Source organism: Carassius carassius, chromosome 49, assembly GCF_963082965.1.
Source record: "Carassius carassius chromosome 49, fCarCar2.1, whole genome shotgun sequence".
NCBI lineage: Eukaryota > Metazoa > Chordata > Actinopteri > Cypriniformes > Cyprinidae > Carassius > Carassius carassius.
Window position 1 is genome coordinate 14,666,869 of NC_081803.1, and position 27,761 is coordinate 14,694,629.

General features: G+C 34.7%; 1 protein-coding gene across 4 annotated transcripts in view; it reads left to right on the top strand.

Annotated features, from left to right (window-relative positions):
• The window catches only part of rxfp2a (relaxin family peptide receptor 2a), a 53,110-nt gene that overhangs the window by 1,688 nt on the left and 23,661 nt on the right, over window positions 1-27,761 (top strand). Inside the window, exons 1-5 of one of the 4 annotated variants that reach the window (XM_059544626.1) lie at window positions 13,933-14,335; window positions 21,627-21,773; window positions 22,723-22,800; window positions 23,439-23,544; window positions 25,166-25,237. In XM_059544626.1, the coding sequence (XP_059400609.1) occupies window positions 14,248-14,335; window positions 21,627-21,773; window positions 22,723-22,800; window positions 23,439-23,544; window positions 25,166-25,237 (491 nt within the window). In that variant the 5' untranslated portion in view covers window positions 13,933-14,247. Of the gene's footprint in view, window positions 1-13,932; window positions 14,336-21,626; window positions 21,774-22,722; window positions 22,801-23,438; window positions 23,545-25,165; window positions 25,238-27,761 lie in introns of those variants that run through there. The other 3 variants (XM_059544624.1, XM_059544625.1, XM_059544627.1) reach the window with 3 other exon arrangements.

The following is a 27,761-nucleotide window of genomic DNA, read 5'->3' on the forward strand; positions in this document are numbered from 1 at the left end:
TAACATTAAATATTGCTTGCACTGCAAAAAAATAAATATATATTAAGTAATATATATATATATTAAAATAATATAAGTATTATTTTCTTGTTTTCCAATACAAATATCTAAATATATTTAAATCAAGATACAGTTACTTATGCAAAATCATGCAAAAAAAAAAGACTTCATATCTTATGTAATTTTACTTTTCAAGTTATTAATATTATTAATAACTAGTATTAATATTACTTTTCAAGTAAAATTCATGTATCTTGATTTAAGAATCTTTAGACATTTGCACTGGAAAACAAAACAAAACCCTTGGAAGAATATTACTTTTTACATGTATTTATGATTAAGGTTATTTCCATAATCTAGCGGTTGGATGCATAGATATTTGATAACCTTAAACTATTTTTTTGTAAAAGGAATGAAAGTAACGTGTTATTACAACTAAATGTTATCCATGGAGATTTACATTTTGAAAACATACTGCCGTTTTGTTCCTTACATTTTATTTAGTTGGTCTTTAAAATGTCTTTTAAAAAGTCTTAAAATTACCATAATAAAACCTGCAGAAACCCTGTAAACAGGACTCATCATTTATTCCATTAATGAATCAATGTTTCTAATTCTGTGCTTTCAACATTCTCATCTTAATAACTTCATTATTCTGAACACTTTGATAGACATCAGGAAAATGCAGTTTAAGACCTGTTTGTTAGGTCATGCTTCTCTATCTGATTATTACATTTTTCCAGTATTAAACGCACAGTATGGAATTTTTGGCCACCAGGGGTCATCAATCAAAATAATAACATAAGACGTACTTTGATGACGTCGGGAAAGAGCGTAGGCTCATGGGAGTTGTTGTTCATTGGAACACGCGCTCTGTCGCTCCCCACATTCCTCACTCATTTTAACTGAGGCCGGAGACACACTGGATGCGTGGCGCAAGCGTCTCAGCTGCGTGGCGTGTCCGTTTTTAATTCGGCTCCCATGTTAATAGGTTAGAGCTTGCAGACTGCCTGCGGCTCAAGGCGCGCGGAAAACGCGTGCTTGCTAGAAATAGAACCGACCCCTATTTTTCACGCGACACACACGCGTGTTGGAAGCGTTTCCAGGCAAAATATAATAGGAAAATATGTTTATATGTAATTTTGTACACAAATACATATTAATTCATGACATTTTGATGTTTAAAGTCTATAGGTTGACATAAATTCAGATATAAATGTAATTCAAAAAATTAAACATAGTCAAACATCGTCTATTTTGCCGTCAATACTGTTGACGGTGTCCTTTATCAGTAGGCTTTATATTTATGTTCAACATGAAGTATAGATATTGTTGTCATGAAGACAAGAGCCTGGTCTGTCAGCGGTCTCCCTTCACCTACAGCAGCAGCAGCCTAGTATTTTGACAATCACGTCTTTTCGAACGGAGAGATATATGAATTATCAGACCCCTATCAAATCAATATTCCATCTAGCTAGTAGTAATATATGTATAAAACACAATATATGTTAAAAAAAGCTACTTTATCCAGCTAGATATAGAACACATGTAGATTTACATTATACTCTACATGAGAGCTAGTCTGTCTGCGTTTTACACAAGACATCATCGTTTCACAAAATATACGGATATATATAGTTAGCTGAATGGATGCATACCTGTTTATTAGAATGCAAACATCTCTCTGTAGTTTCAGCTTGTCACGAAGCTCTCTCTATCTTGGAAATGCAACTCCAATATTTACCCGTGTCTTGTTTGTTCTCTTGTCCCAAAACCTTCTCAGGTCATTTATTTCACCCGTACGTTTGCGCTTCACAGAACGTGCAGGCAAAGCATAATCATGATCCATAACTAAGTTATTGATTGAAGTATAAATACGAATATAAACAATATAAATATAAAATATAATAGTCTCGATCAAGACTAGCTACTACTTTTTCTTCTTCGTCTCGTCTTTGCTTCTGTTCACCTTTGTATTTGGCGGTTCCGCAGGAAGTTAGATAAACTAGAGGGGTCAAAGTTTATATGACGCCATAGACGGGCGACAAAACGGAAATAAAGAAACGTGCCGTGTCTTCTAATTAAACTATAATTTTCTCTGGATTTGAAAGTTCGTGGAAACTTTCGGGATAATGTAAGTACACAACTAAAAAATATATATAACATAGATATAGTGATATCTGCTATTTTTAAAGCAGAAAAATTACATATTGCGCCTTTAAACTAAAGGACTCTTACAGTCTAAATGTATGGAAAAAAGATTAATTCATTTATTTATTTTCTACTTTGCATAGAAAGTCTGGCATGCTTTTTACCTTTTACATCACAAACACAAAAAGGGTTGTTGGACAGCAGAAAGTTTCTTCACAGAAACTACCCAGGCATCTTAAATGGTTATTTCACCCAAAAATGAAAATTAGGCTGCGTTTTACTCACCCCCGAGGCATCCTAGGTGTATATGACTTTTTAATCTGTCAGACAAATCCAGTCAGAGTTATTATAAAAAATGTCTTTGATCTTTCAAGCTATCATTGCAGTCAGCGGGTGTTGCATTGCTTCAGTCCAAAAGAAGTGAAATAAAAAGTGCCCATCCAAAAAAAAAAAATTCTTTCATGGGGTGAAAAAAGGCCTCCTGTACTGAATTGATGCATTTTTGTAAGAAATATCCATATTCAAAACTAATAATCACTTGAATCGAGCTTGTGCTCTTTTTTAACAGCAGTTTTTTTATTTAAAAATCTTTCTGACTGAAGCAATGCAACACCCGCTGACTGCAATGATAGAGCTTCAAAGATCAAAGACATTTTTTATAATAACTCTTGTCTGAAAGATGAAAGTCATATACACCTAGGATGCCTCTGGGGTGAGTAAAACGCAGCCTAATTTTCATTTATGGTTTAACTAACCCTTTAAGGCTAATCCTGAACTTTCTACTTGGGATGAATGGCTTCTTAGCTCAGAGATCATCATTTGGCTGGTCAAAGCGATTATAGTCCTTGTCTTTTTCAGTGCCAGCTCATTGATAGCAGAAAAACTTGGCAATGAAAAAAAAACAGCAACACTAGAACAATGAAGAGAAGAATTAAGTAAACTTTCAAAGCCCCATGGAAATTACGGAGAACACCAAGAAATAGATAACATGCATAATGACCCTTAAGGCACATTTATTATTACTTTTTTCTGTTTAGAAATGGTATAAAATTGATTATAGTTAAAACATAATGTATTTCCCTCCTGGACTACTAACAAGCTCTAGAGTGGAGACTTGAGCTCTGTTCCAAAATCCTCTGAGCTAAGTCTTCTGTCTGCTCAGGCAGCATCTGAACCAAAATGACTGATTTTAAGATTATCCTGGGCATCAACTCACTTCCCTGATACAAATTGTGCTCCTCATGCAAACAGACTGAGACTAGATTCTCTAATAAGCACTGGAAATGCAGATTTCATTTTTTGTTGTTGTTTAATTATCAATTCACATTTCTTTCATTCATCACATTTTATTTTAAACTTTAATTTGTATTAATGTATAGAACTTTTTTTATTAGGTGTAATTATTTTGAGTAAACTATAAATAAATGTAGCATGAAGCATTTATATATATTTATATCAGAAAAAGAGGAAAAAGAGACTTTTTTTTTTTTACAGTGCACCTTTTGAATTATTCAAGGATAAACGTATCTGTCACTCATTAACACCACTAACCTCAACAGTGTTCATGCAAGGAGGTCTGTGGTCCATCTGTGTTTTCTTTTCTTTTCTTTTCTTTCTTTTCGTATTTTTTCTGTTAAATCTAGGGATAGTCAGTGTGCTTCTCTAAAGAAGGGAAACTTCTTGTCCCTCCCCTTAAGACAGAAGATTTTGCTCCGATACCTTGGCAGCATTTGATATAGGATTCAGTTGGCTACACTGTGCTCTTTAGAAGCACCATTATTCACCCTGGCAAATCTCCATTGACTTGACTGAGGTGCCTATTCTTTCTCTTCTTTTAAAACTAGAACATCCTTGTTCTAGATGATGTGTACATGCATCGACTTGTCTTGTCTTGAAATCTATAAGAGAAGGAGATTTAAATGTAAACGTAAGCATTTCTGTTCTGGAAATGGATTTGTTCTTTTACTGATGATATGTTTGATCAGTGGACCCAGGGTAAGAAGCTTAAAGAAACTAGAATGTGTTTTGGGCATCATTCAGTATTTGAGCTTATACGTGCAAAGTCACTCACATCAAGAGTGCTGAACTCCGTTTCTGTTGTATGAAAGACGACCACATTTATAACAAGGAAAAACTCCCAGACCTGCACTCTTGTTGAGATACTTTCTGATTTAATTCAAATGGCTCTTGAGGGTTTTGCCTATTTTCAAAGTTTTTCAAGGTTTTTGTGCTTCTCTTGCTGCTCTGTATAGATAATACTATAATTTTCCATGGAGAGTAGAAAAAATACTGTCATGAATAGAAAGCCTTAGGATTCAGCTGTTTTAACTTTTCTCAGTTGAATCAGTCCTATCATTTAAATAGCAATTTTTTCATGCATTTAACTCCAATGCCTCTTAAATTTGTTAAATGGCTATATACTGTACATGTCTAATTAAACTTGATGGAAGCGAAGCACACATCTATTTTTTTTTTGTTTAAAAATAATTTTTGCTTTTGAAATTCTTTTCAAAGAATTGGTAATGCTATAGTTAAACCGTGACCAAAGAAGAGATGCTATTGTTATTGTAGTACTCTGTGCTAATGTAGTTTTATGTGAACTTGCCATATACTTTCTTCATAGAAAATTAACAAAAATTATATATATATATATATATATATATATATATATATATATATATATATATATATATATATATATATATATATATATATATATATATATATATATAAACACTATTATACAGGATTTAAATGCTTCAGATATGTAAAATGGCTGTGCTATCTGTGTACATATAAGGAATGTTATCTTTACAAGAAATTGGATTTACTTCTGAAAATTGCAGAGGGAACAAATTGAAAATTTCTCTAAAGTACTTCAGTGGGTCCATTATCAGACACAGATCAATACTGGAATTTAATCCATCTTAAATCGTCAAATTCTCTGCTGACTTTGTATATTTAAAAAAAAAAAGCATCTCGAAAAGGCAGACAACGAGTCATTCAGAACTGCAGCAGTTATTCAAAACCTTATTAGGTCTAGAATGGCTAAAATGCTTATACCTCAGAGATGTCAACCATCTCATATTGATTTTTGGCTTTGGATGTGTATGGAATCCATTCCTCCTCTGTTTGGAGGCTTGACATCATAACAGTAGTTTGGCTTTGATCCCCTTCCCTCCTTGGTGATGTTTCTAAGCCGGCATGATGTCACTTTGCAGGTGATATTTGTAAATATTTTTCACCCTATTAGAACAAATGCACAGATGCTCCTGCTGTCAGCTGCTCTGCATTCTCAGGAATAGCCTGCCCTGTACAAGCCTAAATGAAGGTCTAAAAAAGTTATTTCCTCTGATATGGCCTTTATGGTAAGTGGGGCGCTTATGTCAGCACTTAATGTAATGGTCATACTTTCTTGCTTCAGTGTCATTGCAGAAAACCAAAGAGCACCCTGGCTTGCCTTGTTCTTAAGTCCCTGCCACGTTTTCCCAGCTCTCTCAGTCATTTTGAGCTGTTGTTTATAAGCCAAGGCTTTAATGAGGAGAAAAATTTATATCAGTTATATGCAAGAAATAACAAGTTGGCTGAGGTGATGGATGTAATGGCTTTTTATTTGGCAGTTGGTGTATTACTTTTGCCTTCTGTGCTCAAACACAGCACAAGGTAAAGAGTAAAGTGGAGTGTGAGTTAACGATGACAGAATTTTCATTCTGGAAGTTAACTAATCCTTTAAAGGGCAGGATGGACTTGATTGATGATGCTAAACCACACCAGTTCTGTGAAGCAGGCCCTAATGCTTAGGCTAATGCACTTCATTAGGACATTATAAATGCTGTTTAATGAGGTGCTATGAAAAGGTTCAGGATTGACAAAAGTGAAATTCACATTAGGAGTCTTTAATGGAAATTTTTATTGAGTTGGACAGCTAAAGTGCTATCAATGCAGTACACTGTGTTCACCAGACCTGACTGCACCAATGACAATTGATAAAAACTATTCAAGTTTGATGCAAGCTCAATCCTGACTGATTGTTTCTGAAAATAATTATGATATAGTTTCATGTTTTTGTTACATAGGTCAAAGTTTGAATGTTTAGTGCATAAAACGATAGCAGACACACACATATATATATATATATATATATACTGTGCCCTCCATGAATATATGTACCCTTGGTAAATATGAGCAAAGGTGACTGTGAAAATAAATTTGCATTGTTTATCTTTTTGATCTTACATACAAAAAAATCACAAAATGATATAATTTCTTTCAAGTAAAACAACTGAAACTGGGTGGAAACTCACATTATAAAAAAACAAAAATTCTCTTATGTATGTTGGTCACAATTATTGGCACCCCTAGTAAAATATTTCAGAATTTCCGAAGTTTATTCCCATTCATTTTTTTTTAGCACACCAGGGTGACTAGGAGCATGAAATTGTCCAGTCATGACTTCCTGTTTCACAGGATTATAAATATGAGGAACACAAAGGCCAAATTCCCTTAATAATCCATCACAAAGAGTAAAACCAAAGAATATAGCTCTAATGGGCAGAACAAGATTGTTAATCACAAAAAAGAAAGCGGCTGTAGAAAATAGCTAAAGCATTGAAAATTTCAATTTTTGCAGCATTAGGGAAACAATTAAGAAGTTCCAATCAACTAAAGACGTTCTACCTGAAAGAGGAGGTGTGTCCTAATGCACGATGAGGAGCAGAGCTTGAGTGGCCAATGACTCTACAAGAATCACAGCTGGAGAACTGCATATATTAGTTAAGTCTTGGGGAAAGAAAACCTAAAAAATCTAAATCCTCCTTGCTCATCCAAAAACAAATTCCATCATATTCAGTTGTCAGACTCAACTGGAACTTCAAACAGGATTGGCTTCTATGGGCAGACGTAACAAAACAACAAAAAAGGGCTTTTTGGGAGCAAACCCACCAGATTGGTTTTGGTGCAAACAGGGATAAAAAGTACTCTATGCCCACGTGAACTAGAGAATTTTTTTTTTATAATGAGACCCCCCCCCCCCCCCAATTTCTATAGTTTTACTTCAATAATAGGTTAGAATTTTGTGGATTTATTTTCACGGCCAATTGAAAATAAATCCACAAAACCAAGTGTGCCAATATTAATGGAAGGCACTGTGTATATATATATATATATATATATGTATATATATATACAGTACAGACCAAAAGTTTGGACACACCTTCTCATTCAAAGAGTTTTCTTTATTTTCATGACTATGAAAATTGTAGATTCACGCTGAAGGCATCAAAACCATGAATTAACACATGTGGAATTATATATGGAATTATATACATAACAAAAAAGTGTGAAACAACTGAAAATATGTCATATTCTAGGTTCTTCAAAGTAGCCACCTTTTGCTTTGATTACTGCTTTGCACACTCTTGGCATTCTCTTGATGAGCTTCAAGAGGTTAGGGTCCAACAGTCTTGAAGGAGTTCCCCGAGAGATGCTTAGCACTTGTTGGCCCTTTTGCCTTCTGTCTGCGGTCCAGCTCACCCCTAAACCATCTCGATTGGGTTCAGGTCCGGTGACTGTGGAGGCCAGGTCATCTGGCGCAGCACCCCATCACTCTCCTTCTTGGTCAAATAGCCCTTGATGCCTTCAGTGTGACTCTACAATTTTCATAGTCATGAAAATAAAGAAAACTCTTTGAATGAGAAGGTGTGTCCAAACTTTTGGTCTGTACTGTATATATATATATATATATATATATATATATATATATATGTGTGTGTGTGTGTAGCCTCTGTTAGCAATTTGTTTAAAAAAAATAAACCACAAGAAAATTAGGTACTTTTATTTTTTTATTGACATGGGAAATTGTAGCAAAAATGACAGTTACTAGCTGAATAAATAATAAATAACCAACACTGATCATGAAAAAAATTATAAAGAAATAAAACTAATTAAAAATTACATCTATTACATTTATCGAAAAGCTACTTAACGCTGATTTGAGGGTGTTTCTAATACAGCGTCTGTTGAAGTAATTCTAAACTGAATGTAGTTCTCTCTTCTAACTGCCATTATCAATCTCTCTATTTTTTTTTTCCTGTTTTTGAAAGTTGTGAAAACAGTACTGTGGCGTTTTTGCTATTTGAACAAATGGGAATGCAGTAAATAAATAAAAAATGAATGTATGTAATCTACTGTTCACCTCTATGACCATATGACAACTAAGTTCTGCTGCTAAGAAACCTGGAAATGTGAAAAAGGTCTATTGCATGTGTTGAATTACATAAACTCATAATACTTTTCAGTTTTATGTATCTAATATCAAAGGGTGAGAGATTTGAAAGGCAGAGTATCCATAAAAAATATTTTGTCAGCATTTTGCAGAGGTGATTTAGATTAACTGTGCTTCTTCTGCACAACCTTGAGCAGATGCAGGACTCAGTGCATAAATGCTTGAGAAAGCAGTGACGTAACCAAAGGCGCTTCAGCTTTATTGATGGTTCAGGGGAGTGAGGTCTTGTTCAAGTAGCTAAAAGAAGGACAGACAAATAGACACATTAAAAAAGAAAAAAAAGGCCTTTATCCTGTGCCAAAAAAGTAGACTACTTTGCAACTCCCTGAATGAGTCTCAGTGATTGAATTGTAAGAAAAAATGATGAGGACATTGAAGATCTCGATGAAGATGTTTATTGCAGCATAGCAGTGACAAAGTACATGTTGTACCTTGGGTTCAGCGGAGTCGGAATGGACCCCAAAAAATCTCTGCTCAAACATTTTATACTGTATTACATTTATCTTCCTGCTAGACATGTAACTGAGGTTTTGTCTTAGATGTAAATTGCAGATAACAGTAAAAGTTATAGCCTTCCATTCCCACATCGTTGGATGTTTTTAAGGTGGTAATAACCAATGATTAATAAATAATTCATGTCATTTAATAACCATTAATTAATAATTAAGCTCTTTGTAGGGAAGGAGCATATTCTAAATCACATCTCGGAGTGGAAGCTGGGTCGGGGCAGACTTTAATTTCTTACAGATTTCTTGACTTCGCTATAGAGGACACACTGTCTCAGTTTAAATAGTAAAGGATATTGTCAAGTTCTAAATATTTAGCTTTTCTTGATGAATTCTGCATTCATGCTCAGTTTCCCACAGTGCATGTTATAAAAACAGGTTGTGCTATAGTTGTCACATTGAGGCTTTCTTAACTATTGAACTACAGATCTTTTTATCCTTTGAAAGAACATTTTGTAACCTTGAAAGAGGAAGCAATGAGTAAAGAAAATATTTTTTTAGTTTTACTGATACCTTGCAGAGACAAAAAGCTGAGGAAAGGCAAAATTTACATTTTAATTTATTCATTACATTATATTACATTACAAAAAAAGTTTTTGTTTTAGACTCTCCGTCTCAGGCATATGATGTGTATTTATTTATTTAGTTTTGTAAATTGTTTATTTATTTTTTAATACAAAGATTATTTACCTTGGGTGGAATGATCTGTGTGTTGACAAAAGCTTAAAGGTTGACTTGCAAGGTCTTTCTTGCAGGCATTCTCTGTATTTCACTGTAAAGATTCAACATTAGGGTTATTCTGAAAGGACAAAGCTAGTAAAAGTCCCCCAGTCATAGAGCTTCCTCATTTAATAGTCTTGAGTAGCGACAGGCGATGGACTTCCGAGACAACAACCTTCTGCTGTTTTCTGAGGCTGGCTGCCAGATAATAAGTGGTATGGGATACAGCTTGGATGAGCAAAGCCTTTTAATTTCAGTTGGGACAACCACATTTCAACAAACAATTCTGCCAGATCTGCGATATGCAAGATTGAGACTGACTCTGTCAGAGCATGAATCCCTAAGCAATGAACAATGTCTACTTAAGTTCAATGAAAAGACGGAAAGGGGGAAATTGTCCTCTTTTGCACACAATGAGAGATCCATAGAACAATGCTGCATGTCTCACTCAGTCTCATCCATAGTTTCTTTCCATTTTTTTTTCAGCTGCTAGATCATGAATAACATTTATTTGTGAACGCACATGGTGATAAACCATTACAGATGCAATGGTCCGATCCCCTGTGAATGTAAATTTGGTTCTTTTCAGTTTATATGCTAATAAGTGTAACAGAGGAGCTTGAGGTGACTTCAATTTCTGTGGTTTCGTTCTTCTTTCATATTCAGGGTTAAAAGAAGAGATAAAGATCCATTTGAATGTTTGCTGAAAGTTTAGGCTGAAAAACTACCAGAATAAAAAGTATTTTCTGAATGATAAGAATTTATTCATCTTCTCCACTTAATCAGGATATTTTTTGTGGACATATACAGTACTTTAAGGTGGCATAAGCAAACTTGCATAATTGGCTAAGCTAGAAGTTCATTTATTTGACTTGGGAAGAACTAACTTTAAAAACTATATATCAAACACATACACACACACACACACACACACACACACACGTGTTTCAAGCTTTACATTAGAAAATGGTTGTGATGGGTTGGGTATCACCTTGTTTTGTGTTTCTTTATCGTATAATACATACCTCTACTTTTGAGGTTCTGAAAAAAGCACAAAAAACTGCAACTGAACTGAATACTTGGTAAATCCTATTTTATTGTGTCATATTTTATGACATACTGTATGCATCGCAGCATTTCTAAGATAATTGAAAACACATTAAATAGTTCAATAGTACAGATTGTAAAGTTATGTTAAAAGCTATGTTGAAGTCATATGGTGCATCATATGAAAAGTGAAATCTAATAATCCCATTTACTAATTCTGTCAAAAGCTTAGATATAATTAAACCTGTCAGCATCAATCTGATGAGGCTACAGTATGTTTAGGACACCTAGAAGATTTTACAATCCGTTAGCATTTCCATTCATCTCTGGATTGGCTAGATCTTTGTTCACGCTTCTCAGTTTCAGTTATGCCAGTTTTTTATTTAGTCACCTAATATCCATGTTACTAATCGCTCTTTTATATCAAAAAGCACACAGACTATTCATTAATGATAAAGGAACATTGGCTTGCAGGCAATCGTGTTATCTGACTTGTGCTCCAAATTGCAGGGGATCAATTTGTTGACTTTTTTTGGCTTTGTAACCCCATTGTGCATTAAATCATTCCTGCAAAGGAAAAAATCATCCAGTCTGACTAGATGGCTTCTTTAACCACAGCTTCCCTTCTCAAACATGTAAAAATAAACGAAGAGTAAATCCTGACTACAAACCACTTAATTACTATTTCAATTGTTGTTGTGAGACCTCTAATTAAAAATGTGTAAAATCTAATGTAACTCAGTGGTTTTTACTGTGATGGAATGTTTGTGACCAGTTTGGACTGGATTCAGTGGGGTATTCTTTTTGTTTTGTTTTTGCTACATATTAAAACAAAGGATAACATTAAATAAAGTGATACATGCAAAATCTTTCTGAAGGAGTTTTTTTTGGCATGTACCATAGTCAAATTGAAACTAGTCCTCACTGTCTGAAGCTCAATAGAGACCCTGCTATTTCTCTTTCATGTAGCATGCATTATTCCACACATATCGAAAATAAAATGTATCACTGAGCTATATAAAGATATTTGCTGATAAGGACTGGCTTGATCTCTAAATGGGTATAAGAAGAATTACTGCATCATAATGCAAAAGAAAAAACTAAAAAACATCACTTTAAATAAACATGTTACAAAAGTTAATCTCTATAATCAGTAATTTTGTCTTGTTTTCCGTTAAATGTATTATTATTATTATTATTATTATTATTAATAGTAGTGCTGTTTATGGAATGTAAGATTTATTTGTGTTAAATTTACTGTAAAAAACGACAGCAGTGGTTACTGAAACTTTACAGTACAAAATAAAATAATGATGTCACAATTCTGCATTGTTAATCGTTTTCTTCTTTTATTAAAAAAATTCACAAAAATGTATATAATTTCATTGTATAGTAAGAATTTAAAATGGGGGAAATATCTTTATGAAAAAAATGTTTTTCTCTAATACACATTGGCCATAATTAACGGCACCCTTTTATTCAATACTTTTTGAAACCTTAAAAATCAGGTCTAAATGTTCTCCTATAATGCCTGATGAGGTTAGAGAACACCTCACAAGAGATCAGAGACCATTCCTTCATCCAGAATCACTCCAGACCCTTTAGATTCCCAGCTCATTGTTGGTTCTTCTCTTCTTCAGTTCACTCCCCTCATTTTCTATAGGGTTCAGGTCAGAGGACTGGAATGGCTAAAGCAGAAGCTTGGTTTTGAGCTCAGTGACCCATTTCTGTGTTGTTTTTGAGGTTTGTGTTTGGATTATTGTACTGTTGGAAGATCCAAACACAGCCCATTATATTATTTCTAACAGAGTCAGCTACTTACTGATTTTTTATCTGTTGGTATTTGATAGAATCCATGATGCCATGTATCTAAACAAGATGTCCAGGACCTCCAGCAGAAATATAGGTCCTGTCTGATAACTGAATATGCTTTAGTTTGTTTTTGGATGAGCTATAGGATAATTTTCTTGAAACCCTCCCAAACAACATGTGGTGATGTAGGTTCTATTTGACATTTTTTTAAGGTTTTCTGACCCCGACACTCAACTATTATCTGCAATTCTCCAGCTGGGATCCTTGGAGAGTCTTTAGCCACTCAAACTCTCCTTCTCACCACGCATTAGGACGATATAGACACATGTCCTTTTCCAGGCAGTTTTGTAACATTTTATGCTGATTGGAAATTCTTAATTATTGCCCTGATGGTGGAAATGAGAATTTTCACTGCTCTAGCTCTTTTCTTAAAGCCACATCACTAATTTGTGAAAATCAATTATCTTTTGCGGCACATCAGAAATATATTCTTTGGTTTTTCTCATTTTGATGGATGATTAAGGGAATTTGGGCTTTGTTTTCCCTCCTCTTTATATTTCTGAGAAACAGGAAGCAATGGCTGGATAATTTCATCTTTATAATCAAGCTGGAGTGCTCAAAATGTGAATATGAATGGGAATATACTTAAGAGATATTTTACTCATAAGAATTTCTAGGGGTGCCAATAATTGTGTCCAACGAGTATTTGAGAAAAACCTTTATTTCATAATGATATTTCCCCCCATTTTAAATTTGAATCATTATCCAATGAAATGATATATTTTTGTGATTTTTCTAAATAAAAGATCAAAAGGATTAACAATGCAGATGAATTTTCACAGCCTTCTTTGATCTAGGGTGGCGATATTTTTGGCTATGACTTTATAGGGGAGACCAGGTATGGTTGTAAAATGGGGAGAGCTGTAATTACACCAATCAGGGATAAGCTATGAGTCCTACAGTATGATCGTGTCATTATTTACCCTCCCAGATTCCATATGAATGGTTGTCAAGGCTGTAAATAGCTACATGTAGATAATAATTTTTATTATTATTTAGGTAAGATTTTTTTTTATTATTATTAATCATCAGCATCAGTTTAAGGCAGGGGGCAAATTGAAAAACAAAAACAAAAAAACTTAATACCATAAAATTTATCACAAAACACTCTTAACTGATGGACATGACTGACGGTAAAAATACGATTTTTTATTATTACACGGATTCTGGTAGGCTAATGCCTCTTTCTCCCCAAATTACTGAAGCAATTCAAATTTTAATGTAAAAAAAAACTACTTAAAATAATACTTTAGGCCCAACAACATTTTGATTTTGTTGAAACGTAATTACTTTTTACTCATTTTCGGCTGGTTTTCTGCGGATGGGGTGTCTCCAAAGAACCCATGCTCTCATTACTGATCACAGAAATATGAATTCACGTTATCACGAAAGTGTAAAATGAAAACAACGACCTCTAGCTTTTCTACGTTATAACCCCCCACTATAAGCGTCAGTGACGAAGTTCTCAATGGATAATGTCGAGCTCAGTCCCAGCAGAAGGGGAGAGCGCTGGAGTTCATCACGTCTCTCGGTCCGCTGCAGGTGACAGAGACTGACCGTGCGAGCGAGCGGTGCTCCACCGTTCATCTTAAACAAAGCGACAAGCGCGCGATTTTGGGAATAGTCTGGGTTGGTCATGCTTTTGGAGGATCGCTGTGAGGCTTCACAATGAAAACCTTCAAATATCCTTCAAACACTCTCCTGGAATTAACCGTCATTTTTATTTTCATTCAGAACTCCAGGATGGAGACCGAAGGTAAGATCTTTGCTGGTACTTAATTAATGGTTTCGTTTGTGAAATGTGAAATTCAAGCGGTGATCTTTCACACAGCATTTCTCTCATTTTCCTACAAACTTTTTACTCATTCATCTCTCAGATCTGGACTTCTTAATGTTCATTATGTTAATACAGCCTGATTTAATCGAAGTTGGATTTCTGTATGAATCTAATTAATATGGATTGAAATTGCACGCTATATATATATATATATATATATATATATATATATATATATATATATATATATATATATATATATATATATATATATATATATATATATATAAAACAGTTCAAGGTTTTATTAGCCTGAGAAGAAAACACTCGTGTCAGACTCCTGAGGAACCTTTGACCCTTCTCGCAGTAGCTACACTCTGTTCTTTGGCATGACAATATTTTACTTTTTTAACTTCACGCGTTTTTTGACTTGAAGGACTTTCATCAGATTAAACTAAATGTGGCACAGTGAGGGGTGGTGGCTTTATCTATGCGCACCTACACACTCTTGGTTTGGCCACAGGTTGATTTATCGCAGTTGGTTGGTCACTCAGGTGCTTCCACACAAAGACTAAACTGAACTTCGTCTCACAGCCAGTGCGCACTGCGCTTCATGGCACAGGATGTCAATCAGACACTACGTGTTTTGAAAGTCAGATTGTAATCAACCCAGAAGTAAATAAATATAAACAGTGGACATCAGAGCGTGAAGAGTGAAGAGTTGATAAAAAGCAAAGGGGCCAGTGCTCGCAGAGATGTGTGTTACTGTAGTTTCAGTTTTATATAGCCTAAATTACATTTATTTTCAGTCTTGGTAACTTTATTTATTTGTTTAGATATATTACATTGAATTGTAATATTTGGATTAGGCTAGATGTGTTTTTTTTTTTAATTTCCATTTCATTTCCATCTAGTTCAATAAATTCTTTCGTTTTATTTAAGAAGATAAGAATTTTCATCTGTTAGGATGGTATGATTTGTCGATTCCCATTTCTGCTGTTATTCCTCATGTTCTTTTGAAATGTACTTAACTGTCTTAATGCTTGCATCTTTTACTTAATGAAAGCCATTTATTATTGAATTTGTATCCCTCCAAAATGTCATAAAATATGCGAAGGGATTTCAGGAATGTTAATGTTATTCAATATAGCCTAATATTGTGTTTGGAGAAGGGGGACGATTGACTGGAGTCAAATACTACAGTGAAACTTGGCATTTGAAAATTAAGTGCATTTATTCATCTTTTAATAATTAATACAAACAAACAGATAGATATGTGAACTAGAATATTTTTTATCTATGTCTTCAAACACCCCACTAGAATTAAATAAGTGACGGGGTGTTAGAAAGAGGTGAAAGAAGGTGGCACAGACAAATAATGCGTGGTTGCCATGGTGCAGAGGGATCTTTTATCAGAGGTTTTATTCAGAAAAAGACTATGCCATACCAAAGCAGTATAAGAGTCAGGTAGTAGATGCCTTGTTTTATTTCACAAGAATGAAAATTATGCTGTAATAGATGCAGTTTGTATAATGAGCTTTTTTTTAATGCATCAAAAGCAAAATGAATTTCAGGGTGAATTATTCGCAAAACGTCTCACACTATAAATTGTCTCATGCAATTTAGTTGAGCAATTTGTAGATGGATTTATGAATGATTTAAAAGAAATTCAAGCTCATGATTGTACCTTTTTGTCAGTAATTCGGCATAGAACATAGAAAATACTTTAAAAAAAATCCAGTGTAAATTTTGACAGTACGCTAGTGCAATGCATTGTACATCAGAGTTTCTTGACCTTATTTAAATTTGTGTTAAATTAATAATAAAGTAATTTAAGTGACAGTTCTAAAATATCTTTGATTAACTTTTATACGAAGAAGATAGAAATGACTTCTATTGCATTAGACTTTTAAAAACTTTCTTTGGATCTTATTTGAACTGTTATTGTAAAGAGAGTCATGTTTTTGTTCCACAGCCTTGGATTTTAAGTACCTTTGCTCAAAGGCAAAATATTATATGTTTACACTCCCAAACCTGTCCAGGATTTGTTCTGTCAATCAGGGAACACTCTGATTACAGCTAACACACTTTGATATCAGCATCTGACCTGACTTAAGTTTTGACTGATTCCTCTTTAAGAGCAGAGAAACCAATTTATGGAAGCATCTGCATTTAATTTCCATTTTTCTCTCTTTCTCAACTAAAAGGAATGATGGGTTCACTGGGGTTTGTCTGACACTGCATTTCATAAGGCCAGTTTCGTAGACCTGCGCTGTTGACAGCAGATTGACTGCAAATTAAGAAATATAGGAGTCTTTTTATTTGGTTGTTCATCATGTACATGAAGACTCAGTTATGACTCTGGTTGTAGGTAGGCTAAACATTGCTCTTGGCCAACTATTATAAGTTTTACAGTGTTATGTGGCCCTCATTTAATTTGTATCGAGATTATTTGAGACAGAAGTGTTCATTTCACTGTGACAAGCCTTAACAAATGAGCATCTGCAACCTTGTGCAGCAACCCAGGCTCATTGACGGCATCTGTGCGGTGTTATGGCACTGCCGACTACAGTTATCATTGTATTATACCTCAGTTTTCACTTATATGTCCCATGTACCTCTTTCCTCCACATTTCTGGTATATGTTTTTCCCCCTAGGCTTTGAATTAAGTATTTTGCTTTGGATTTAAGGCACACAGTATGCATTTTGACTATTATAGCTAAACATAAATAAACAGTGGATAAAGATGTAGGAAACTGTATTAGTACTGGTTAGCCAGTTTCTTCTTTCGTTATCCAATACGATTACCTGGCAACATTGCTTTAGAAAGCCTGCTACCATTGTCATGAGCCACTTTCCAGATATTAGTGTCAAATTTGCATCCCTATGTCTCATGTGAGCCATAAAGCCTCAAACCCCAGTTGTGTGAAAGTCAAAAGTAAACACAGATCTAAAACATTTCCACTGTTTAAAAAGCTCTGCATTGCCATTTGTTTCACTTGAGTTCTTTATCTGTGTCAGGTTGTTATGTATGTGCTCTATTTTTTTGGGGGGGGGGGGGGGGGGGTCTATGCTTCTTTTAAATTAGTTGCCGTATAGCAATATACAATAGAATTCTTTGGTATAATTTTTCACACTGTGTGATGTGAAAAAATACGAGAGGCTGTACTGTACTGTGAATAAATCACTTTTCTTATCCACTGTCAATTATCTTTTATCACTATATGTGATATTTTCTCACATACATCTGCACATCTCTCAGCATTAGAAAATGTCTGTTTCCTGTCTTTTTGTTTAAAACAAACTGATACACAGCTTGAGTTTGCAAGTTTCAAAGTAGTAGAGGTCACGCATATTTCATTACCGAAATGATAAACAGTTATATTCAGTAACCAGCAAAAAATTTATTATTAACTAGTCTGAATACATAAAATGTATTCATATTTAAAAAAAAAAAAAAAGAAAAAAAGAACTGTGTCGAATAGGAAGTATTTAGCCCCCTCTTAACCAAATATGTCTCATTCTCCAGGGTGACATAAAATATGCCTCTGGGTTTTATAGTACAAATGATAGCATTTCCAGACTAAGAATATGTCTTTTTTCCTTGTGGCATTAAAAAAGGCTCCTGCAATAAAGATCCATGCTATAAACTCCAGCAGATGAAATGTGTCGGAAACATGAAGTCTTCCCCTGTGGATTCTTCTGGATCTCACACCTTTTAAAGATTTATTGTTCCCTTGATTGAAGGACCAGACTTTCTTATGCTTGATCTCAATTACCTTGTGGTGCTCACAAATGAAAAATGAATTATGTTGGGTAGGAATTACTCAATTATACATTATGTTCTTTCAAAAGACTTGGGGTTCTCTTGAAGATAGAAAGTCATGTAGCACTAACTATGCATAGCATGGCAACACCTTTTCTGCTGATGATCAGAATTACCTGATAGAAAGTCCATTCTTTTACTTGTTTGGAGACAAAATGCACATTTTCCGTGCTGAATGCAGATTTCTGATTCATCTCACATCACTTTAATGTAGGGGTTTAATTATCACCTGCTCCAGTTTGGTTTATGATTAGTGGTCAAAGTCTGTTTCCCAACCACACTTAGAAATATCTGAACAGCCCAACTGTGTTTTTTCACGGCTAAGTCATTCATCACACAGAATGAAGCATGTGTATTTCAAATATCATAACCTTTCATGAGTTCAATCTGATTTGTGTTCTCAGTATTAAATGATTTTAGTCAATATTTGTTTACTTATGCATTTATTTTAATGTTCACAGAAACACTAAATACATTTCAGTCAGGTCCACTTCTTCAAAGTATATTTATTACAATTATAGCATACAGTCAGTGTTGGCTGTGTGGTTCTATTCTGGGCAAAACTCCCCATGCTTGGACAGAGCGGGGAGAGCAGCAAGTCAACCCCCTCTGGGGTACAGAACAGATCCAGTATATGCATAAAAAATTACAAATCACAAGAGGTGTAGAAAATACAAAATACATGATAGAGAATGCTTGCAATATAGTGAACTGTATACGAAGAAGAGAGAGAGAGAAATCAGATTAGATTATAGGTTCAGTTGGAGTGGTGGAGTTGGGGCTGGAGGAGGGAGTTTATTTTTGAGCAGCGATGCAATAGAAAATGGGCCGCTATGATAAGTGTCAAAACTAGATCAGCTGATGCGAGCATCGCTGATGTGGCCAGCCTGAACTAACGCGATGCTGGATTTTGAAATTGACGTCAGTAGGACATTCCACACCAGTGACAACCATTAAGTTTACAGCCAGGCAATGTAAAAAAAAATTATTGCCACTTGTCACAAAATTATTTATTTATTTATTTATTTATTCCTTTTGGTTAAATTGAAGTGGCGTTTTGCCACTTCATCACTTTAGTAATGTGCACTGCATGCTGCATGAATGCCAGTTAGCCAGCCAGTTGGATGTCCTCATTTAATATTTATGATCTGGAGTTGGTCTCTTAAAATTAATTTGCAATCATTATCCTGATTAGCATTGGTCTGAAAATGAGCTAGTTTTTTTGAACATGTCCCTATGAGTGCTGATCTACCCTGATGGATATCATCCCACATATTGATTTCATGGAATATTGGCCACGGAAGGGCAAAACTAGCTTTTTGAAGTCACAGACTTAAAGTTGTTTCTCAGCTGCATCCACAGAAATTATATATGAATACTGGAACTGGAAACATTTTTGTTTCCCTTTTTCCGGGTGAATTATACATATCTAGTAGAAAAGTGCATGTTTTTTTTGTTATTATTGGAAGCCAAAAATAGATTTAAATGAAGAAAACAACATTTACTCTGCTAAAAATAGGAATAAAAAATAAACAAAACACAAGATTACTTTTCAATCGTGACTTGTTCTGTGTTTTGCATTCAGTCCAGTTCCCGGAGACCTACCATCCTGCAGATTTCCACTCCAAGCCCAGTCAAGCACACCTAAACAAGCTAATCAAGTTGTTCAGGGTTAGTTGATAATTACAGGCAGGTGTGTTGGAGCATGTATGGAACATTCTTTGTGGTGTAGTAGCACTCCAGCAGCAGAGTTGGAGATCCCTGCCCTATTTGATCAGCACTTAATTTTTTTATCTACCTCTATTTTTATGCTGTGCACACTTTAACATTTGGTTTTCTGTGACATTTTGGTAGTGAATCGTGCTTGTCAACTTTTTAAACGTGTCAGCTGATGTTATGTAAATGTGTAGCTGGGTGACAGATGAGGTTGAAATTGCACAAATGACTTGCGATAGTCTTGTTAGCGTCATCATTTTTCAGCATATGTATTCTTAAATTTATTGCTTTCTTGGAGTTTCCTGTATAATTGTCAAGTAGTATTGGAAATTGTCTTGGAGGAAAATATATTTTAAATATATTGGCACAATTGAACATTTTGGCTGGTCAAATGATAAGGCTGGCAGACAGAAATGTTACTATTGAGCCAGTACTAAAATATTGTTCCCCGCAGAGTTGTTTTTCGAGGAATCTGGTACCCATGACATAAGCCTAATGTTCCTGGTTTGAGGTTGCATAATGATAACTTAAAGGTGTTTATGTGCTTGAAGCTTATATATCTTATTACTTAATGTGTGAAAGCCTGCACTTTAAGCATTTTCTACAGTTTTACAAATGATTAAACAAAATCCAGATTGTAGCTGTAAACTTCTGGTTCAAGGAAAGAACCCAGGTAGTTTTTTTTAGAGTGGATAAAGCTGCATTCTTTACCTTATTTGCTATATTTTTTCAATGTATATTTTAAAAAAAACATAATGTGTTTAATAAAAATGAAATTAAAATCTTCTATCCATAAATGGTATGGAATAGACCTCATATTTTAGTTATATAACAGTTAGTCTTATACAGAAGCTGTATACACTACAAGCTACACTTTACACGACAAGCTGTAATTAGCACTTGTTGTTGGATGCACCAATAATGCACAAGATATTTGTTCCAAGCTGCATATAGTCTGACAGTCATGTCATTCACTAGCTCCCTAGCTCCCAATGTGACATACAGACAATGTGACAAATAGTCCATAAACAGAACTGCGTATTTCTTGAATATAAGGCTGTCAGAAACAAGGCCACGTTTCATTGTGATGAAGCTGTGTGTTGGGATAGCCACCAACCCACACAATTTCTCACACATCCACTTTGCGATGAGTGTTAGTGAGAGCCGATTAAAAAAACAACACAAATGAGAGAATTTAGTATGCAAAATGAAGCGGTTACAAATTATTTTTTTATTTTACAGCGAAAGAGGTGAACATTTCACTGGCCTCTCTTTGTCATGTCAAATGGAAAGAAGAATAATTGCCTGCTGTAGGGAGCCCTGTCTTAATAGACGTCATATTTTCAGATTACAAAATATAGCATTGTTGTCACATGCTGTGTTTGACCTCTTTTCGTGTCATCGGATATACTGCATTAATCTTGAGCCATAAACATACATGGCTGGGGTGATAAAATAAAAATGCTTATCAACTCTCCAAAAGGCAGGATAATACATTTCCCATATCTTTTATTCACATCAAAGGTCAAATTCTGTATTTTAGTGCACATTCATCTGTGCTTTCCATTTAACACTGCTGGAGGGCTTCCAGTCATCTACTTTGCCCTGATGGAAGCATAAAGTACCATGGTGATTTAAAGTGCTTTTCACCGATATCCTTTTTGTACTTGGAGTTGTTATCATTTTTCCTTCTCTTCCTTCTTCTGCCCGCTTCTCATTGTCACCAGCAGCATCCATGATGGCTAGCAGGACATTGACAGAAGGTTGCCCTCTAGGTCAGTTCCCTTGTGGAAACTTGAGTGTGTGTTTGCCCCAGGTCCTTCAGTGTAATGGTCACAGGGACTGCAAGAACGGAGCAGATGAAGAACACTGCGGTGAGGCCAATGCACTTTGCTGATTGCTGCATGAAATGTAGTAGACGCACTTGTTCTTAATTCTAAAGCTATTCAGTCATTTAAAATAGGCAGTGAATTTTTAGTCCAGACTTACAATTGGGTCAAAATTTTATGTTTACATTACATGTTTATTCAATATTGATGTAATTAACTTTGAAGGGAGAAAGTCTGACATCTCTCTTAGGCTGCATTTACACTGCAGGTCTTGATGCCAAAATCCGATTTTCTGACTATATCTGATTTTTTTGACGACCCGCTTACATCATCTTTTAAAAGTGACCCATATCCGATTTTTGCATTTACACTATACAGTACTGAAATGACTGAAAATTATACAGTGTTTTGCTTTCCACAATATTTTGAAAAGTCAACAAAAAAATCAGCAAAACATTTGTCTCGTACGGCGGCGAAAAAAGAGGAGAGCCCTTAATTTCAGTAACAACCCTGCATTTTTGCATGCACTGACTTAAAAGACTTAAAAGACATGAAACTTCCGCATTGCTCCACTGTGTGTATCCTTCGTCCTCCATCGCGCCTATAATAAGTCATGTGATCTCAGTTGGTGGTGTCCATCTGAGTTGACGTCACTTTTTTAATGACGTACGACTCGCATTTACTGGGGAATATCCGATTTGTCTGCTTACATGGCACACGCAAATGCACGTATCCGATTCATTTCCGATTTATTACCACATATGAATGAGGCCTGAATCCGATCTGAGAAAATCGGATTCCATGCGTTTTTTTCCTGCTTACACGTTCACCGGTCATATCTGATCTGTGCCACATGAGAGGAAAAAATCGGAATTGGACGACTTGAACCATGCAGTGTAAATGGGGCCTTAGATTGCAATTTATTTCTTCAAACTTTAAAATCTTTATATAGTTACGGTTTTCTAATGCAAATGCTTGCTTTCACTTTCTGCAGGGGACAACAGCGGATGGGCGGATATCTTTGATCGAAACTTTAAGAAGGCAGAGCCACAAGACCTTCCTGACGACTGCTGTATGTTTCCCGGTCTTGGTCCTATTTCCTTTGAAAAAGATAATAAATAGATTATAATAAGTGATCTTATCATGGGGGTCATTTTAAACTTACTCAAAAATAGTCCAGATGACTAAAACTTAGTCCAAAATGCTGCTGCAACTTCCATGCGTGGGCCAGACTATAGATTTTCTTTTTTTTTTTTTTTTTGATATTCAGTAATCTACTGGTCACTTTTGAAGTCAGAAATCCTATAGGCTGCATTTAACTGTAACACATCATAAATCTGCACTGGACTTATAAACTTTTATGTATGTGGTTTATGAATATTAATTAGGTGAAGCTCTCCAAGTAATTGTCCTTTAAACTGATTTGCTGAAATAAGCAGGCATGAACCTTAGAATTATGGCTAGCTGCTTCTTCATTTTCTGACAGAATTTAATTTATATTCAACTTTATTAATCATATGTAATAATAGAAATGCTGCATTGACATTATTCCTGGCAGAACTTAACAATACTGGTAGTAGGAACACCAAAGAAACAATAACAATGCAATACATCTCTTTTTTTAAGCTTTATGTACTACATGTAATAATAATGTTTTGCTATAATAATTTAATTTGTGTGTGTGTGTGTGTTTATATTGATTTTGTATAGTTCTGCCGCAGTACCCAGAGAGCTGTCATTGCATTAAGACGGAGGTGGAATGTGTGAACGTGAACCTGCATGTCGTACCTGTCCTCTCTTCCAATGTGACTTGGTTGTAAGTAAATCAAGCTGGGATCCATCTGCAGAGCTTTACTACTCTGCTCCCACGAGAGGTTATTAATCTGTAGCTGGAGAGGAGGAGTACAAATTTGACATCAGTGGCTACATTTACATGTACAATTTTTGGTTCAGTTGGACTGAATTCATTCCGACTGATGAATCTGATTGTAGTGTTTACATGAACGTTAAATAAAGTGATTGGGCTGATGTGCGTGTTTATATATCACAAATCAAATTTATTTATTTTTTTTACATGCGCACTCTGCACAAATATAGCGTTTCTCACTGTTTGCACAGAACTACTCTTCGATTTGGTTCTTTATTTTTTTTTAACAGCAGAATTAATATTTATCCATTTATGGATAAATATACGTATAACCGCTGTGCCGTGCTGCTCATATTTATCACGCAGGTTGTCTTGCTCCACTTCACAGTTGCTGAGTGAAAGGAGAGTTTTATAATGACAGGACACGCATTTATACAACACTTTTTATTCAAAAGGAAGAGCCATTCGTTCCGTGCGTCATATGTCAATTGCGTTATTTCAGTGTTACTGCACATGCGCAGTCCTTTCAGTTTCAGGGTTCAATCCGATCTAATGTTTACATGCACTCTCAATCGTATTAGAAAAGGAATAAACCATCCCCTTCAAACGGATCGAAATTTAATTCCAGTAGAGCCCAATCGAATTGATTAAGGTGTTTACATGAAGGCTTTTCAGTCCAATTGAGCTGACAATCCAATTACAAATGGATTATTTGGTTGCATGTAAATGTAGCCAGTGAGACATTGAGCTTCATCGCTGAGCCATAAAGCTTAACAAAATTATATAGTTTCTTTGCACTGAACAGTTACCAAAAGAAAGAAAGAATATGTACACTTCTTTATTCTTGAAAGGTGGTGTTGTATTTTCTATGATGGCTTTGGTTATGTTTATTGTGCATATTTTTCTTATTCTTATGATATTTTAGATTTTTTTTGTTATCTGAACTTTGGGGATATTGAGAGATACAGGGTATAAGAGGTAGGCCTATTTAAAGATAATTTAGGATTTTTGGAATATTGGGATTTAGGATTCTGGAGATGATCTTTAGGATTCAGGGGACGTTTTTGGAAAATAAATGTTAGATAATTCATATTAGTGGATACTAAACTTGTATCTAAGAAAACCAGATTGTTTCATCCTTGTGGAATGAAAAGACTCCTCAAAGAGATAATTCACTAAAAAAATGACAGTCCTGTTCATCATTTACTCTTGAATGACCCTAGGTGATCTTTCTCTTTGTCTGGAACACCAAACGAGATATTCAAAATGTCTAGGTTTTTCTGTCTTTTATATACAACTAAAGTTCTGTAGATCCAAACAAGCTTAAATAATAAAAAGTAGTCCATGAATCTGTATTAGGTTTGAAAGGATGGATTTTCAGTAACTAATGATTTATATATTAGTCTGTTCCTCACACAAAGATATCATATGGCTTCAGCTAATGGAATGGAATATAAAAATTGTTGCACAATCAGTGGTCAAGTGAAAGATGACAGGATTTTCCTTTTTTCAGATGAACTGTGTCTGCAATGCCGTGTTGTTTGTAATCGAAGCCTTTATAATTGTATAGATCTCTGAAGAACAATAGGATAAGGAATTTAGATGATTACATCTTCTCCAAGTACACCCAACTGCAGAGACTGTGAGTATTAGTTAATTAAGTGTGAAAGTGCACCATTGTAAATAATGAAAATCAGCCATGGATGAAAAATACAAGTCAGATAATCAGTACAAAATGATACTGAAATTTTTCAGTGTTTATTGTAGAAAGAATGGAAAAGAAAAGAAACACAAGCATTCCTATTGAATTAAGATAATTTATACTATATATTTAAGACCATTTTATTTGCTTGAGCCAATGTCTTTTGAGTCATTCAACGGTTTTCCACTTGCTGTGTATCGCCAGTTCCTGCTGACGCCCTAAATTTATAGAGGCAGTGAAATTTCCATTATCTGGTCCGTAATATCTCAGCTCTGAGAACTTTAGGTTACATCTTGAACCCTGGCTCTCTGACGGAGATGAGTGCAATATCTCAGCCATCTGCTGGCTATCATGCAACCCTTTATAATACTGTAAGACTTTTTGGCTACTGGCCAGTGCAGCCACCTGTCTGCATAATCTACTGCTCAGATCTAGATCTTCATTCATAATTCAGTTTGTACTAAATTTGAACAGATGAACAATACATTTATACTGGCGAAGTTTAGTCTCTCTAAAGAGAAGTTTTATTTTCTCACACAGTTTTGCTTCTGAAATTTGAAGGATGTTAATAAATTGATATTTATACTGGAAAGAAGCCTTTTAAAAATTAGAGCTTTTATAAATCATAATATTTGATTAGTTTTATTTTATATCTGTGTGGTCAGTTTTCTCATCAGACTTTTTTGTTGCCACAGATTAAAAAGAAAATATAGGTTGAATACCTTCAATATGCATCCAGTTTAAATTTGAATTGATTTATGGGTTGCCATATCTTGTAAAGGCACTAACAAGTTTGCATAATTGATCTTCATGCATACTTTCTTTTCTAATGAATATCAATGGTGATTTAAACTGATTTAATCCTGCTGCATGGAGCTGATTGGCTGTAGTAAACGTGCACTGTTTACTTAATCTTGTATTTGAGGTCTTCATGATTTACCTTGTACACTGTAGTACACAGAGAATTATGGGTTACACTTTTTATTTTAAGGTGTCCTTTTTACAGTGTAATTATACATATAAATACTGATTAATATGAATTAACTACATATACTTACTATATGGTTAGGATTAGGGTTTGGCTAAGGGTTACTTGCATGTATTTATGGATAATTAATTGTTATTATAATAGCAAGTACTTGTAGCATGGACACCTTAAAATAAAGTGTTACCAAACTATGCATTTGTTATACTGTAAGATATGAACTGTATGAGAGAAGCACCAATTGATGTGTATGTATTTTTTACTGTGTTTTTGCTAGATATGAATGATTATGGGATAAGGAGATGTTTGTGTGTGCCTCAATTGTGGGTTAGGTGTGTGATTCATTGTGCCCCATCAGAAATACAAAGACGAGACACCACCGGCAAGACAACACTTAGAACTAGGGCTGTGAATCTTTGGCAAGGCAGCAATTCGATTCGATTACGATTCATAGGTTGTCGATTCGATTCAAGAACGATTTTTGCAAATTTAGAACGATTCAATTCGATTCGATTAACAATTAAATTTGATTCGATTCGATTATAACGATTCGATTCTGCATTCTTTAAGTGCATTCACGGGATTATTTAAATGCATCTACTAAATTCTTTAAATGCTTAGTCAGGGGGCAAATTACAGTAGCATTTATGGTTAGAGAACCATAGGTTAGAAAAAAAACAAAAAACCTTTTGTCCATTGTTAAATGCTAGTTTTATGATGCGACATGGCATATGTAAAAATGTATGTAAGCCAAGTTTTTAAAAAAGAGCTTAAAGAGTATTATGTATAAGCTAACATTTTGTCACACCAGGGGCGTAGCCATAATTTCAGAAGTGACAGAAATGTCAAATACAATCATTTTATGTATGTAGCCTATATAATAAAAATAATTATTATTATTCTTTTTTTTTTTACAAGGAATTATCTTCTTTTTTAATTACTTTTAATTAGCTGTAATAAATCAAATACACTGCTGGACAATAATCAATCATTTGTAATCGATATTGTTTTCCTAATGGCAATTTTATGATTGTTTTATATACTAGGCTACATTTAATTAGCAATTATTTAAATTTTCTGCACAGAATAAGGTAGAAAATATACTTTATAGTTTCTGTACTGTAATAAATGTCAATTAGCACTGCATCATTCATACATTTTTTGTGTTTTTTTTTTTAGTTTCATCAGTTCATTCTGCTTTTATTCAGTTTAGCTGCAGATATAGCCTGGCACGTCTATGAGAGCGAGATCGCTTCTCTTTCAGTGTGAAAACGTCTTCATCTCTATTTAACTTTTCCTCTCCATCAGCGAATGATTCTGAGAGAAAGCGTGCCAGATGTCTGTTTGCTAATGAAACAAACGCTACTTTCATGCATCTGATTATCAGATAAATCTCGCGCTCTTATTTCAAGGTCGTTGTTAATGCTGTGGTTAATTTTAAAAGTTTCCTTCGTATATTCGGTTCATCCGCATTGTTTA